Genomic DNA, 17,210 nt, shown 5'->3' with positions numbered 1-17,210 from the left:
AAAGGTTAATAAAACTAAAACTGAGAAGATAAACAAAATTGATAAACCATTAGCCAGACTCATCAAGAAAAAAAGGGAGATGACTTTTAGAAATGAAAAGGGAGAAGTAACAACTGACACTGCAGAAATACAAAGGATCATGAGAGATTACTACAAGCAACTATATGCCAATAAAATGGACAACCTGGAAGAAATGGACAAATTCTTAGAAAAGCTCAACCTTCCAAGACTGAACCAGGAAGAAATAGAAAATAGAAACAGACCAATCACAAGCACTGAAATTGAAACTGTGATTAAAAATCTTCTAACAAACAAAAGCCCAGGACCAGATGGCTTCACAGGCAAATTCTATCAAACATTTAGAGAAGAGCTAACACCCAACCTTCTCAAACTCTTCCAAAATAAAACAGAGGGAGGAACACTCCCAAACTCATTCTATGAGGCCACCATCACCCTGATACCAAAACCAGACAAAGATGTCACAAAAAAAGAAAAATACAGGCCAATATCACTGATGAACATAGATGCAAAAATCCTCAACAAAATACTAGCAAACAGAATCCAACAGGAAATTAAAAGGATCATATGCCATGATCAAGTGGGGTTTATCCCAGGAATGCAAGGATTCTTCAATATATGCAAATCAATCAATGTGATACACCATATTAACAAATTGAAGGAGAAAAACCATATGATCATCTCAATAGATGCAGAGAAAGCTTTTGACAAAATTCAACACCCATTTATGATAAAAACCCTCCAGAAAGTAGGCATAGAGGGAACTCACCTCAACATAATAAAGACCATATATGACAAACCCACAGCCAACATTGTGCTCAATGGTGAAAAACTGAAACCATTTCCACTAAGGTCAGGAACAAGACAAGGTTGCCCACTCTCACCACTATTATTCAACATAGTTTTGGAAGTGTTAGCCACAGCAATCAGAGAAGAAAAAGAAATAAAAGGAATCCAAATCGGAAAAGAGTAAAGCTGTCACTGTTTGCAGATGACATGATACTATTCATAGAGAATCCTAAATATGCTACCAGAAAACTACTAGAGCTAATCAATGAATTTGGTAAAGTTGCAGGATACAAAATTAATGCACAGAAATCTCTTGCATTCCTATACACTAATGATGAAAAACCTGAAAGTGAAATTAAGAAAACACTCCCATTTACCATTGCAAAAAATAAAATATCTAGGAATAAACCTACCTAAGGAGACAAAAGACCTGTAGAAAATTATAAGACACTGATGAAAGAAATTAAAGATGATACAAACAGATGGAGAGATATACCATGTTCTTGGATTGGAAGAATCAACATTGTGAAAATGACTCTATTGCCCAAAGCAATCTACAGATTCAATGCAACCCCTATGAAACTACCACTGGCATTTTTCACAGAACTAGAACAAAAAATTTCATGAAACACAAAAGACCCCGAATAGCCAAAGCAATCTTGAAAAAGAAAAACGGAGCTTGAGGAATCAGGCTCCCTGACTTCAGACAATAGTACAAAGCTACAGTCATCAAGACAGTATGGTACTGGCACAAGAACAGAAATATAGATCAGTGGAACAGGACAGAAAGCCCAGAGATAAACCCACACACATATGGTCACCTTAATTTTGATAAAGGGGGCAAGAATATACAGTGAAGAAAAGACAGCCTCTTCAATAAGTGGTGCTGGGAAAACTGGACAGCTACATATAAAAGAATGAAATTAGAACACTCCTTAACACCATACACAAAAATAAACTCAAAATGGATGAAAGACCTAAATGTAAGACCAGACACTATCAAACTCTCAGAGGAAAACATAGGCAGAACACTCTATGACATAAATCACAGCAAGATCCTTTTGGACCCACCTCTTAGAGAAATGGAAATAAAAACAAAAATAAACAAATGGGACCTAATGAAACTTAAAAGCTTTTGCACAGCAAAGGAAACCATAAACAAGACAAAAAGACAACCCTCAGAATGGGAGAAAATATTTGCAAATGAAGCAACTGACAAAGGATTAATCTCCAAAATTTACAAGCAGCTCATGCGGCTCAATATCAAAAAACAAACAACCCAATCCAAAATTGGGCAGAAGACCCGAATAGACATTTCTCCAAAGAAGATATATAGATTGCCAACAAACACATGAAAGAATGCTCAACATCATTAATCATTAGAGAAATGCAAATCAAAACTACAATGAGATATCATCTCACACCAGTCAGAATGGCCATCATCAAAAAATCTACAAACAATAAATGCTGGAGAGGGTGTGGAGAAAAGGCACTGTTGCACTGTTGGTGGGAATGTAAATTGATACAGCCATTATGGAGGACAGTATGGAGGTTCCTTAAAAAACTAAAAATAGAACTACCATACGACCCAGCAATCCCACTACTGGGCATATACTCTGAGAAAACCATAATTCAAAAAGAGTCAAGTACCACAATGTTCATTGCAGCTCTATTTACAATAGCCAGGACATGGAAGCAATCTAAGTGTCCATCAGCAGATGAATGGATAAAGAAGATGTGGCACATATATACAATGGAATATTACTCAGCCATAAAAAGAAACGAAATTGAGTTATTTGTAGTGAGGTGGATGGACCTAGAGTCTGTCATACAGAGCAAAGTAAGTCAGGAAGAGAAAAACAAATACCATATGCGAACACATATGTATGGAATCTAAAAAACAAAAAAAAATGATCATGAAGAACCTAGGGGCAAGACGGGAATAAAGACACAGACCTACTAGAGAATGGACTTGAGGATATGGGGAGGGGGAAGGGTAAGCTGGGACAAAGTGAGAGAGTGGCATGGACATATATACACTACCAAATGTAAAATAGATAGCTAGTGGGAAACAGCCGCATAGCACAAGGAGATCAGCTCGGTGCTTTGTGACCACTTAGAGGGATGGGATAGGGAGGGTGGGAGGGAGGGAGATGCAAGAGGGAAGAGATATGGGGATATATGTATATGTACAACTGATTCACTTTGTTATAAAGCAGAAACTAACACACCATTGTAAAGCAATTATACTCTAATAAAGATGTTAAAAAAAAAAAGAAGACAGGAGGTAACAAGTGTTGGCAAGAATGTGGAGAAACGAGAACCCTTATACACTGTTGGTGGGAATATAAATTGGTACAGTCACCATGGAAAACAGTATGGAGAGGTTCCTGAAAACAATTAAAAACAGAACTACCATATGATCCAGGAATTCCACTTCTGGGTATATATCCAAGGAAACGAAAACAGGATCTCAGAGAGGTATCTGCACTCCCATGTTCATTGCAGCATTATTCACAATAGCCAAGATATGGAAACTATATAAGTGTCTGTCAACAGATGAACAGTTAAAGAAGATGTGGTATATACAATGGAATACAATATATTTAGCCATGACAAAGAAGGGAACAACATGGATGGACCTTGATGGCATTATGTAAAGTGAAATAAGTCAAACAGAGAAAGACAAATACTATAGGACATCACTTATACATGATTTTTTTAAAAAAGCCAAGTCACAAGGTGACTATAGTTAGTAATCCTGTATTGTATAACTGAAATTTGCTGAGTAGAACTTGTGTTCTGACCAAAAGAATAATAATAATGATGATGATGATGTAAATATGTGAGGTGATGAATATGTTACTTAACTCGATGGTGGTAATCATTTCCCAATGAATATATACATCAAATCACCACATTGTACATTTAAATAAATTACAATTTTATTTGTCAAAGAAAAAAAGGACAAACAGACATATGGATAATGACTTTCTTATAACTGGAAACCTATGATAACTTATAGGCTTCCACATGGCTGTGAGAGAAGTGAGAAAAATATTAGAATGGCTATCTAGGGATTAAAACCACGCCCCTAAAAGAATGGCCACCAATATGCGTGATCCACTATACTTAGTATATTATGAGAACACATGAGTTACATTTTTGGTTCTCTTAAACTGGCAAAAGCATAATTCAATTAAGTAACCTCACAGTTTAACTTACTTTTTTGTGTGATCTGGGCTCAAACCCCTAACTTCAGGTGAAATTCTCTTCTCTGTTGTTTTAGAAAACTTGATGTATTTCTTGCTGTCAATATTTCCTGATGGCAAGTCAGTTGCAAAAAAATTATAGCCATCATCTGATAAATCAGTATTTACTTCTCCCTGGGGAGCAATCAAAAGCCATAGTCAGCCATGTTCTCTTTGCACACATAAATTAAATATGACATTCTGGGTCAAATCATTCATTTTAGATCAATATTCTCTCTAAGATGGTGCTATCGAAAAGAATTTCGTTGAAAAGAGTTAGTTAATGCATTAGTCTGGATTAAGTATATATTCTAAATGACTCCAACTTTCCTTAGTGCATTATGCAGCTACAAATGCACAGCATTCGTGAATGTATCTAACACTTATTAAATCTAGTTCTTAAGGCATCATTAAACTTAACTTCATTAATTAAAAATTTCTGTTTTGTGAAAGACACTGTCAAGCAGATGAGAGGACAACTCATAGACTGGGAGAAAATATTTGCAAAAGACATATCTGATAAGGGACTGTAATCAAAGTATCTTTATTTTGTATATTCAAAACTATACAAAGAACTCTTAAAACTCAACAATAAGAAAAAGAACAACCCAATTAAAAAATGGGCAAAAGATCTTAACAAACACCTCACCAAAGAAGATTTACGAATGGCAAACAAGCACATGAAAAGATGTTCAACATCATGTCACTAAGGAATTACAAATTAAAATATCAAGATACCACCACACATTTATTAGAATAGCCGGAATCCAAAACACAGACAACACCAAATGCTGGCAAGAATGTGAAGCAAGAGGAACTCTCATTCATTGCTGGGAATGCAAAATGGTATAGCTGTTTTGAAAGACAATTTCACAGCCTCTTACAAAACTAAACATACTTTTACCATACAATCCAGCAATTGCACTTCTCCATGTTTACCCAAAGGAGTTGAAAAAGTATATCCACACAAAAATCTGAACACAGACGTTTATAGCTTTATTCATGAATGCCAAAACTTGTAAAAAACCAAGATGTTCTTCAGTAGATCAGGGGATAAACTGTGATACATTCAGACCATGGAATACTATTCAGTGCTAAAAAGAAATAAGCTATCAAGCCATGAAAAGACATGGAGGAAACTTAAATGTATACTGCTAAGTGAAAGCAGCCAATCTGTAAAAGCTACATACTGTATGATTCCAACTACATGACATTCTGGAAAAGGCAAAACTATGGAGGCAATAAAAAGATCAGTGGTTACTAGTGGTGGGTGGGGGCTGAGAAGAGATGAATAGGCAGAGGACAGAGGATTTTAGGGCAGTGAAACTATTCTATGTAACATTTTAATAGTGGCTACATGTCAGCACACATTCGTCCAAACCCATAGAATGTACAACATCAAGAGTCAACTCTAATACAAACTATGGACTTTGGGTGATAATGATGTGTCAGTACAGGTTCATCAGTTATAACAAATGGACCACAGTGATGAAGGGTATTGATAGTGGAGGAGGCTGTGGGCCACAGGGTATATAGGAACTCTCTGTACTATGCACTCAATTTTGCTGTGAATCTAAAACTGCTCTTAAAAAATAAAGTCTATTAAAAAAAATCTATATTCCTTCCTAATAGAACCCCCCCAAAAAACAAACAAACAAACAACTAGAGCCCAAGAGCAATTAACATGTTTAGAAAAAGAGGAATGAAGTTGGAAATATTCTCTTTCTTGAAATACGGCAGTTTGCAGTTTGGACTGCATCTAGTTGATCAAAGGTACATTAGTTTTTAATCCCTGAACAGATTACACAGGCAACTTATAATGCAGATTACCATGGGAGTTTAGAGAGACCTTTATTTCCTCATTAGATAGAAATTAAGAGAATTATTTCAGTGACTTTTAGAATTTGCACACATTTATCTTACAACAGAAACACACCTTTAAAAACTTGTTTCAAAAAGGCAATCTGATTTGCTGCCCTGATGAGATGTTTATTACAAATGATGAAAGGATTAGCAGAGAGGTTAAGAAAAATGACCCAAAATCGAAACCATTAAAAAAAAAGAAGGGGATCTAAAAAGACTGAGGGGCACAAAAACCTGTTATCAAAGGCCTGATGAATAGAAACAAATAGTGAATAGAAACTTTAACAACACAGAAAAGGAAGAAAAGAATTTCTAAAACTCTACGGATAAAGGTGAACCATCTGTAAAATACAAACTATGTAGTTTAAAGGAATAAATTGGTATGCTATATTAATATTGTTAACTTTTTTAATATTTAAGAATTCATCTTCAAAATCAGTTTATAAGGGTACAATCAATAAAGTATTACATATAAAAGGATGGAACAGGTTAATATATACATATATATTACATGTCTCAGTACTTAGCAAGAAGCCCCTGAAATTGTTTTTTCGAATTACAGTATAGGTACATGTCTCATATGGTGGCACCAGATCCACTGAAAGAATAAATTTAAAAGACTAAGACTCTCATGGAATATTACTCAGCCATAAAAAGAAACGAAATTGAGTTACTTGTAGTGAGGTGGATGGACCTAGAATCTGTCATACAGAATGAAGTAAGTCAGAAAGAGAAAAATAAATACCGTATGCTAACACATACATATGGAATCTGAAAAAAAAAAAAGGTTCTGAAGAGCCTAGGGGCAGGACAGGAATAAAGACGCAGATGTAGAGAATGGACTTGAGGACACGGGGAGGGGGAAGGGTAAGCTGGGACAAAGTGAGAGAGTGGTATGGACTTACATATACTACCAAATGTAAAATAGATAGCTAGTGGGAAGCAGATGCATAGCACAGGGAGATCAGCTCAGTGCTTTGTGTCTACCTAGACGGGTGGGATAGGGAGGGTGAGAGGGAGATGCAAGAGGGAGGAGATATGGGGATATATGTATATGTATAGCTGATTCACTTTGTTATAAAGCAGAAACTAACACACCATTGTAAAGCAATTATGCTCCAATAAAGATGTTAAAAAATAAAATAATTTTGAAAGTCCATATTCAGATATGAAAAAAGAAAATTAAGACTCTCAACTGACAATGTTAAATTCTACCTGAGTCTTGTGCTCCTGAAAAACAGTGAAAGAAGAATTCCCTCACTCTTTTGTGTTCTGGATAATGGCTGACTGCAAAGAACCACCCCTCCTCAAATGATTTAGATAAGACTTACCACATACCCCTCTTGTTTACCTATGACAAGGCCAAACACCTTCAAATTTTCCTTTCTTTGCCTCATAAATAGTTAGCTGAACTGTTTTATCCTCACCAATTAATCAGGACAAAATGCTTATTAACTAGGCTTTGGTTAAGCTTCTCTCCTTCTCCAAGCCCCTGAACTTTGGCCCACCCTCAGCCTGAGCCAGTCAGCATGCAGCCCCTCCAGAAAGTAGGGCTGGCCTCTCAGTAAAATATTCTCTGATCTATTTATCCGATCATACCACTCTAACATCCCATTTCCCCATATCCAGTTCTTCCTAGCCTTGTTTACTCTTCTCTATAAAAGAAAACCCTTTTAATCACTTTGCTGTACACCTGAAACTAACACGACATTGTTAATCAACTATACTCCAATATAAAATAAAAATTTAAAAATAAAAATAAAATTAAATTAAAAAAAAAACAAAAAAGAAAGAAAAGAAAACACTTTTTCCCTAAACCTTGGAGATGCTTGCAGATCTTATGGTCACAGTGTTCTCCCTATTGCAATAGTCCCCCCCTCCTCCTATTTCAATAGTCTCTTTCCTCCCTTACAATAATCCTTCTGAATAAAGTCTCTCCATACTAAGTCCAGATTTGTTTTTATTGACACAATACTGGCCAATACATAAGAATATCCCCTGAATCACAGATAAGAGGGCTAGAGAAACTTGGTATCTTTTAAATTACCTTTTGATTAGACTGTCATGTTATTAATTATATTGTCTACAACCTCTCATGTAGGTTTAAATCCTTTGGTCTCCTGGAAAATTGTCCCTGTCCCTTTCCCAAAAAATACTCTCATCACACATCACAGATCTCTTGATACTACATGGGTTGCTGGGATGAGAGTTCAACATATATCCACTAAAAGAGTTCAAAGGTCACCTCAGTTATTAAGCAAGATCATATGACTATGTTGCTATGAATCTGCTTACTGATTATGGGTGTGAGGTAATGTAAACTAATTTTTAAGAAAGAAAAGGAAGGCATCTTTAGAAACTGTTTTGAAAAATACCTGGCAAAATAAATGTACTTTAGTTTCCATCTTTCTGTTTAGAGGTAAATTCTGCCCTTAAGGCCTCAAAGAACTTGATGAACAAGTGTGAATGAATGGTAGCACAAAATGATTTCCTGCAGGGACTTCCCTGGTGGCGCAGTGGTTAAGAATCTGCCTACCAATGCAGGGGACATGGGTTTGAGCCCTGGTCCCGGAAGATCACACATGCTGCGGAGCAGCTAAGCCCGTGTGCCACAACTACTGAGTCTGCACTCTATAGCCCGCCTGCCACAACTATTGAAGCCTGCACACTTAGAGCTCGTGCTCCGCAACAAGAGAAGCCACTGCAATGAGAAGCCCACGCACAGCAAAAAAGAGTAGCCCCCGCTCGCCGCAACTAGAGAAAGCCCGCGCAGCAATGAAGACCCAACGCAGCCAAAAATAAATAAATAAACAAACACATAAATAAATTTATTTTAAAAAATGATTTCCTGCAAAAAAGAGAAAAATAAAAAATCATATCCCTGTTTAGGAGACATAAGTAATTATATTTAACTATCTTAAGTTATTCTTTCAATGTAACACTCACTTATAGTACGATACCTAATAGACATTTCCCAACTCAGATATCTATACAAAAGCTAGAAAAGGCAGTTAATAGACCATAAATCACAGGAGATCATCCAGTCCCTTAACTTTACCTTTGTAGTATAAGGAGGAGAATAGAAACCCAAATTCAAATGTCGCGAAAAGCAGAAAGTTGTTATATGTATTTATTCAAATAAGCCCAGTTAAGCAGAACTACTAACATAGCCAGTAATTGCTAATGCTATTAAATACTTACTGTGAGACATTATGATAAACACTCTGACCTGCATTATTTCATTTATTCCTGAAAACTACCTTTCAAGGAATTATCATTCTCTCTATTTTACAGATGAGGAAAATAAAAACTTAGATCAAATTGCCCAAGATTCCACAGCCCACAAACAGTGGAGTCAGATTTTGAATTCAGGCAGCCTAACTCAAGAGCCTGTGGTCTTCAGCACCACACAACACTGCCTCTCAAAACAATACTATTGCAAACAAAAAATGATTTAGCCAGTTCTACACTATGTAAATGTGATAACCAACTTTAGAAATTTAGAATTTCCCAAATTTTTCACAGTATCTTTTACTTATATCTGAGTTACATTTGATGAGTGGTTTATTACATTGGTTGTGACATTACATTGTTAGTTGCAATTATTAGTATCTCTTTAATATTGTGAAGTTTAACTGCAAATATTAATATTCTGTCTAATAGATAGTACTTTAAAATAATTTATTTCTGTAAATGTTATTGTAATTACTGTTGAATGTGGTATGCCCAACATTCCTGGAATTCAAAACATGTTAAAAATAAAATGAAACCACATTAAAAATACCTGTCTCAGAAGACATTAGAAGGCTGCACAGGTTTCCCCAGCAACCCACTCTATGTAACCTCTTCTAAAGCTTCTCTAACCAGTTCAATTTTCACCTCTAAACTTCTTGGCATAGCACTTACTGTCTTCATTTTTCTTATTGTCTTCATTATTCAACTGGCATTAATCATTTGCCTTGTATTTTTATTTAATTATCACATGTATAGCTCTTACACCAATTAAAGCCTAAATTTCTAAGGAATGGGCTGGTATCTCATCATTCTTTGAATTATTTCTCACAGAACCAAGCACAGTGCTATAGACATATTGTAAAAGAAGGAAAGAAAGAAGGGAGGGAAGAAGAGAGGCAGAGAAGGAGGGAGGGAGGGGGAGGGAAGAGGGAGGGAGGGAGGAAGGAATTCTGTCCCTACTGAGCTTACTCACCAAGAGTTCTTAGGTCATCAAAGTACTTAATTAAGCTGAGTAAGCACGATTTAAATAAACTTTGAAAGGAAGAACTGTTTCATAATTATTGATCAGATTATCAAAAAGTTGGCAGGGCTCAATCTGCTGGATAAATCAGATACCACATAAGTCTCTCCAAGCTAAGAGAAAAAATAGCACAGGAAGTCTCTTTCCCATAACTCTGACAACAGAATTGTTTCTTAACTCTTAATCCTATGACATATATGTGAACTTGCAAGGGCAAACCAAGGAAAGTAAAAAGAGCCGTATCCCTTTTCTCCAATCCATTCATCCCTCCATCCATGAATTCAACACATATATATTGCAACATGGAGGACACCAACTACCCTAAGAGGAGCCACTTGGGTGTTATGATATGAAAATAATGTCCTTGGAGTGAGTTCAAGAGAGAATGGGGGACAGAAATTGGAGACAGCCAGAAGAGATGACTCAAGGAGTTATTCTATAAAGGGAAAGAGAAGTGAGGTAGTAGCTGAGGGGTCAGAGCGGTTATGAGGTTTTAAGATGGGGAAAGATAAAGAAATGTTCATATGCTGATAGAAATAATCTAGTGGAGGAGCAAAAATGGATCATATAGGAGGGGAGAGTTACTGGAACAATATTCTCAAGTAGGAGAAAGGAAATGAGATTTAGAGCAGAAGGGGAGGCTCTGGCCTTAGCTTAGCACATATTCACAGTAGTAGGAGACATGGCGGAGTAACTGGGCATAATTACATGTAGAGTAGGTGAGTAGGTATGGTCGTGGGAGCTTGTGAAAATCACCTCTGATTGCTTTAGTCTCCTTAGTGAAACAGGAAGCAAAGTAATCAACAGAGAATGAGGATGTGAGAGGAAGAGCTGGAGGTTTGAGGAGAGAGGCATTGTTATAAAACAGTCATCTAGGAGAGTGGAAGAAGTAATAGTCCAATCAACTCACACCTGTCGGAATGGCTATCATCAAAAAGTCTACAAATAACAAACGTTGGCAAGGATGTAGAGAAAAGGGAACCCAAGTACACTGTTGGTAGGATTGTAAATCGGTGCAGCCGCTATGGAAAACAGTATGGAGGTTCCTAAAAAAAGTTAAAAATAGAACATGATCCAGCAATTCCACTGCTGGGTACGTATCCTAAGAAAATGAAAACACTAATTCAAAAAGATACGCACCCCAATGTTCACAGCAGCACTACTTACAATAGCCAAGACATGGAAGCAACCTAAGTGCCCATCAAAAGACGAATGGATAGGGTTTCCCTGGTGGTGCGGTGGTTAAGAATCCGCCTGCCCATGCAGGGGAGACGGGTTCGATCCCTGGTCCAGGAAGATCCCACATGCCGCAGAGCAACTAAGCCCATATGCTACAACTACTGAGCCTGTGCTCTAGAGCCTGTGAACCACAACTACTGAAGCCAGCAAGCCACAACTACTGAAGCCCATGTGCCTAGAGCCTGTGCTCCGCAACAAGAGAAGCCACCACAAGGAGAAGCCTGTGCGCAGCACAAAGACCCAATGCAGCCAAAAATAAATAAATAAATAAATGTATTTTTTTTTAAAAAGACGAATGGATGAAGATGATGTGATGTGTGTGTGTGTGTGTGTGTGTGTGTGTGTGTGATGGAATATTACTGAGCCATAAAAAGGAATGATATTCTGACATTTGCAACAACATGGATGAACCTAGAGGGTATTATGCTTACTGAAACAGGTCAGACAGAGAAACACAAATACTTTATATTATCACCTATATGTGGAATCTAAAAAGAAAACAAATGAATGTATGTAACAAAACAGAGAACAAACTCCTGGTTACCAGTAGGGAGAGGGAATTAGGGAGGGGTAAAATAGAGTTATGGGATTAAGAGACACAAACAACTATGTATAAAATAAATAAGCAACAAGGATATATTGTGCAGTACAGGGAAATATAGCCATTATTTTGTAGTAACTTTAAATGGAGTATAACCTATAAAAATATTGAATTGCTATGTTGTACACTTGAAACTAATATAATATTGTCATATAATCAACTATACTTCAACAAATAAAATAATAAAATTTAAAAATTTAAAGAATGGGCAAAACTAATAAATGGTAATATAAATTTAAAAAAATAGAATTAATAGCCCAGGGAAATCTGATATGATCGCTGGACAGCTTAAAGGGTCCCTTTTGGTAAGTGATCATGAATTTAAAGTGAACAGTAATCATGGCTTTGTGTTTTCCTCCAACCATGTTCATTGCAAAAATGCTGAAACTCAGTAGGCAGAGATCTAGATTAAATCAAGGGTTATGATTTAGCCAAGCAAGTAAAATGAACTGAAAAGGTGGTAAGGGAACTGGGGGGAAATGCAAGGGAGTGGTTTTAATTACTGACCATGAAACAAACTGAGTAGGTGGGTGGGAAGTAAGGACAAGAGAGAATGGGTGACATTTAAAAAAAATTTTTTTAAATAAAGGTAGGCATGTGATGGCTGGAGAGTGCGGCATATTGAGATAACAGAGTTGCAGTTATTGGTAATATAAGACAGAAGCTATGAAGGGAGCACGTGACTGAGGAAAGGTGAAATTATCGTAGGAGAGGGGGGCAAGAACTGAGAGACCAGATATTCAAAGGATCATCTATGTGAATACTAAAATCACAAGAATTATGACAGAAGTATTGCTAGAGTGGTAGAAAGCCTGGAGCTGAAATTTGACTGCATTAAGGAGTAGTAGTGCATGGTATAATCTGATGTGAGGTGCAAAACTGAAAGTTTTGAGAATGGGAGGAAGAAAGGTCTAGAAAGACTATGAGAAGCACGAAGGGCATCTAATCTGGCAAAGGTCCCAGTGGTACTAGGAGAGTAAGAGACAAAAGAACCACCAGCAGCCATATCCTGTATTCTCCCACCACACTCCCACACACACACCACCCTGTCTCATTTTCCTTGGCTTCTTGGTTGTCATCATCGGACTCATCAAAAACTACCAAAAAGAAGTGAAAAAACTCAAAACTCTCTGATACATCAAAGGTATTTTTTTAATATCATGATTGATTCATTCCCTATGTAGATCAAGCTGTTGTATTGTTACTAAATGGTTTTCCAGTCCTTGGCAAAGTATAGAATTTTCAAAATGTTGTAACTTAAAAGATATATGTTAGGGACTTCCCTGGTGGTCCAGTGGCAAAGAATCCGCCTTACAATGCAGGGGACGGGGGTTCGATTCCTGGTCAGGGAACTAAGATCCCACATGCCCCGGGTCAACTAAGCCTGCAACTACTGAGTACTGTCACAACTACTGAGTTCACGTACCTCAATTAGAGAGCCCGCATGCCGCAAACTACAGAGCCCACGCGACCTGGAGCCCACGCGCCACAACTAGAGAGAGAAACCCCACAGGCCACAAATAGAGAGAAGCCCGCGTGCGGCAACTAGAGGGAAGCCCACGCATCACGGCGAAGAGCCCGCATGCCCCAACGAAGATCCCGAGTGCTGCAACTAAGACCCGACGCAACCAAAAATAAATAAATTAATAATAATAAATCTTTAAAAAAAGATATATGTTAAGGGCTGGGGGGTGGGACTCCTTGTTTGATGTTACATGACATCACAGAATCCATAACAGAGCTAGAATGACCTTAGAAATCTTTCCAGTCTAACCCCTTAATTATTAATGACACATGAGGAAACTGATGCACAAAGAGACTGTGATTTGCGCACACAAAGTACACAAGAAAATACATAGTAGCAAAATTCAGGTCTCTGACTCCTGAATTCAGGGATAGTTCAGTAAAACTCCATTGCTTCCTAGTAAACCGAGAGGCAGAACTGAGGCAGAAAACAAAGAGCTTCTGACTCCAAAAGCCCAAAATAAGACTTAATTTTGTTTAGGGCCTTAAGGCTTACATTGCGCTTCCACAGCTGTACCTTCTCCCTGGGTGAGTTATCATCACCTCCACAGAATAAATGACTGCTTCGCAGAGTGACATCCCCTCACAAAGTACCTTCCACTCTTCCCTTTCACACCGCTTCCCTCACGAGCTGCCTCACTCACTCACTCTTCTCCACTTTTGTTGACGGCACACGTCCATTAAATGCAACTGTATAACCACGTCACTGCATCTTCTGATCACCCCCAATCACCACCTTTGTTAAACAAACTTTTTTTTTCTTTTTGCGGTACACGGGCCTCTCACTGCTGTGGCCTCTCCCGTTGCGGAGCACAGGCTCCGGATGCGCAGGCGCAGCGGCCATGGCTCACGGGCCCAGCCGCTCCGCAGCATGTGGGATCCCCCCAGACCGGGGCACGAACCCGCGTCCCCTGCATCGGCAGGCGGACTCTCAACCACTGCGCCACCAGGGAAGCCCTGTTTAACAAATATTAAGTAAACATCCACTTCACACAAAACCCCGCGCTGTGGAGGATTCCAAGGGGCCCTGCTCTTGTGAAGCTTATGACTTCTTTGGGAAGAAAAGCAAGTAGACAAATAGACAAGAAAACCACCCGCGAAGGTGGCAACAAGTGCTGTAACGGAGGTCTAACTGTATGCGAAGGGGCAGGGAAGTCTCCCCGCCACAGTGACCGCCACCCTCGGAGAACCACCACCATTTCTGAGGGACTGCCGGCTCCGGCCCAGTCATCCCTCACTCTGCCCCTTGACTGTCCGCCTCGTCACCTCACTGCCCTTTCTGGAACCTTCACTCACCTCCGGAACTGTTCTACTTTGTACCTCACACCGCGTGGCCGTCTTCTCTCTCTCAGCCTCGGAGGCTGTTCCTCCCCATCGCCTTAGCAGGTCTCCCCTCCCCACCTCTGTCTCCTGAAGGTCCCACCGTCGGCCCCCTACGGCTCCCAAATCCGTCCCTCGCTCCCTCAGGTGTCTGCAGGTCCTCACGCAGGTGCTTCAGTCCCTCGGCCCCTCGCTCGGCGCGACGCTCTCACTCCGCCTCCTTCCCGGGCTCCGGCGCAACGAGGCCCCGCCCCCGGGTCACCTGACCGCCCTGATGCTCCGCCCACTGAGCACCCGGCGCTGGGTGATCGCGGGACTCAGGCTTCCTCGGATGCCGCCGCCACGGCCGCCTTGCAGGGGCTCCGGGCAGCGGCTGAGGTCGCCGCCGCCTCCGCCCGGACTAGACAGCGCTGCGGCCGCACCCGTCTGCCCCACCTTCTAAGGGCCTGTGACCTCACCCGGCCGGGGGTCGACGGCCTGGACACGAGTGGCGGGGCTCATCTCCGAGCTTTCCCTCCTGCACCCTGGACCTCGATTTCTCCCTCCATCCTACACGCTCTCTGCTCTTCTGGTATCTGTGTTCATTCTCTGGTCCGCTGTCCTTCCCCATCTGATCCCATTTCAATGTTATCTTCTATCCATCCTTTGAATACCTCCCGCCCTCCCTTTCTTCTAAAGCATTTCATCCTGCTTCGCTTCTATTACTTAGTAATGGACAGTGGCTCCAAGCCGTTTGTCCCACAACCTTACTGAGATTTGTTCTAGGCTGCCCTTCAGAGGACTAACTCTACTTTTGGAACAGATACTTTGTTTTTTTGCTGAAAATCAACTTTTCTTTTCATGCATCATGCAGATGAAATGATATTGGTGAAAGAAAATACACAAAGCAATTGTTCATGGCTTTCAGCAGGAGTCCCTAAAACGTCATATAAATCCAATTCGATGAAATTAATCGTCTTTAAGGTTTGTTAAACTAAAGTTGTAAATGCTCTGTCAAGCAGAGTGTTTTGAAAATAGACCACGATTTAAAGTACTGTCAGAAACACTGCCAGCTCGGCCTCAAAGAGACAGAGAGAGTACAGAAAGAAAAGAGGCCTTTGGACCCTCATGTTCTATGAGCAGGGAGCAGGCTGAGAAAACTATTTAGGTGCAAACACAGGCTACCTTTCATGAAAAACGGATGACTTAGAGGGTGTAACAAAGAGCCTACAGGGTAGAACCTAGAGCCATGGAGAATTATTCTGAGGTGGAACATTATTGAAGGTGGAACTGCAAACCTATACCTGAGTGAATTTGAGAATTGCAATGGATCAGGAACTTCTGTGCACCTCCTGTTTTCTGTCTGTTGGAACAGGAGTGTCTGTAATAGTTATCCCATCTATCCCACCATTTTACATTGGTTGTTGTAGGAAGGAAGCATATAGCTTTTTTCTTTAGTTCACAGTACTTCAGATTGAGAGGTACTCAAGTAGGTATATATAAGGAATTCACCCAAGAAGCCTATCTACCCCTGGATGTATTTAGAGGATAAGATCCTGGACTTTGAGCTGATGCTTGTTAGTTTGTGACCTTGGGAGCTTCCCGGGGTGAAATCTGAAACCAGCCCCCGACACGGAGGGCAGGGAGAGACCAAAGAAAGAAAGAGGCAGACCACTCCACATTGGTAGGTGGCAGGTTTAATAAGCAAGGGAACTTACATACGAGGCTTGTCTTGGGAGGCTGCAAGACAAGTAGATCTCTGCACCCACCCACCAGAACCCTGAAAGTTTATATAGAGGATCTGGGAAGCAGGGAGGGGCAGTATAGCAGTAGAGGATTAAGAAGTACAAACTATTATGTATAGAGTAAGCTAAAAGTACAGCACAGGGAATATAGCCAATATTTTAAAATAACTATAAATGGAGTATAACCTTTAAAAATTGTGACTCACTCTATTATAACTTATATAATATTGTACATCAACTATACTTCAATAAAATTTTTTTAAAAATTTTAAGTTTATATAGAGGCTTTAACTAGGTTCAGTCATATATAACATCCGGACAGTCTCAACAACACCTTACTGTCTCAAGGCTACGTCCTTGAACAAGTTCCCACTGTGGAAACAGTAGGCAAAATGTACATTCCAAGGACAGGCGAGGAAGTGAGGAAGCTCCAGTTGGCCAGGTTCAGCTTGCGGGTCATCCAGCAATCTCATCTTCTTGACTACCTCCTCCAACAATGCTGTAATAGGGTAAGACTTGGGGGGCTTGGGAGGGGTGAGTTTATTTTGCATGTGGGAGGACTATAAATTTGTGACCATGGGACTTCCCTGGTGGTCCAGTGTGTAAGACTCTGCGCTCCCAAAGCT

The 17,210-nt window shown here is 39.6% G+C and overlaps 1 protein-coding gene across 1 annotated transcript in view; it reads right to left on the bottom strand.

The window, feature by feature from the left end:
* Window positions 1-8,326, bottom strand: part of EFCAB13 (EF-hand calcium binding domain 13) — a gene marked incomplete at both ends in the record, with an annotated part of 45,919 nt that extends 37,593 nt beyond the window's left edge. The window contains 2 exon segments of the mRNA XM_082603831.1: window positions 4,033-4,193; window positions 8,297-8,326. Of these exon segments, the coding sequence (XP_082459957.1) occupies window positions 4,033-4,193; window positions 8,297-8,326 (191 nt within the window).
* Window positions 8,327-17,210: the final 8,884 nt, after the last annotated feature.

Source organism: Mesoplodon mirus, assembly GCF_964341445.2.
Source record: "Mesoplodon mirus genome assembly, chromosome: 18".
Lineage (NCBI taxonomy): Eukaryota > Metazoa > Chordata > Mammalia > Artiodactyla > Ziphiidae > Mesoplodon > Mesoplodon mirus.
This window is presented reverse-complemented; position numbering and strand designations above follow the sequence as displayed.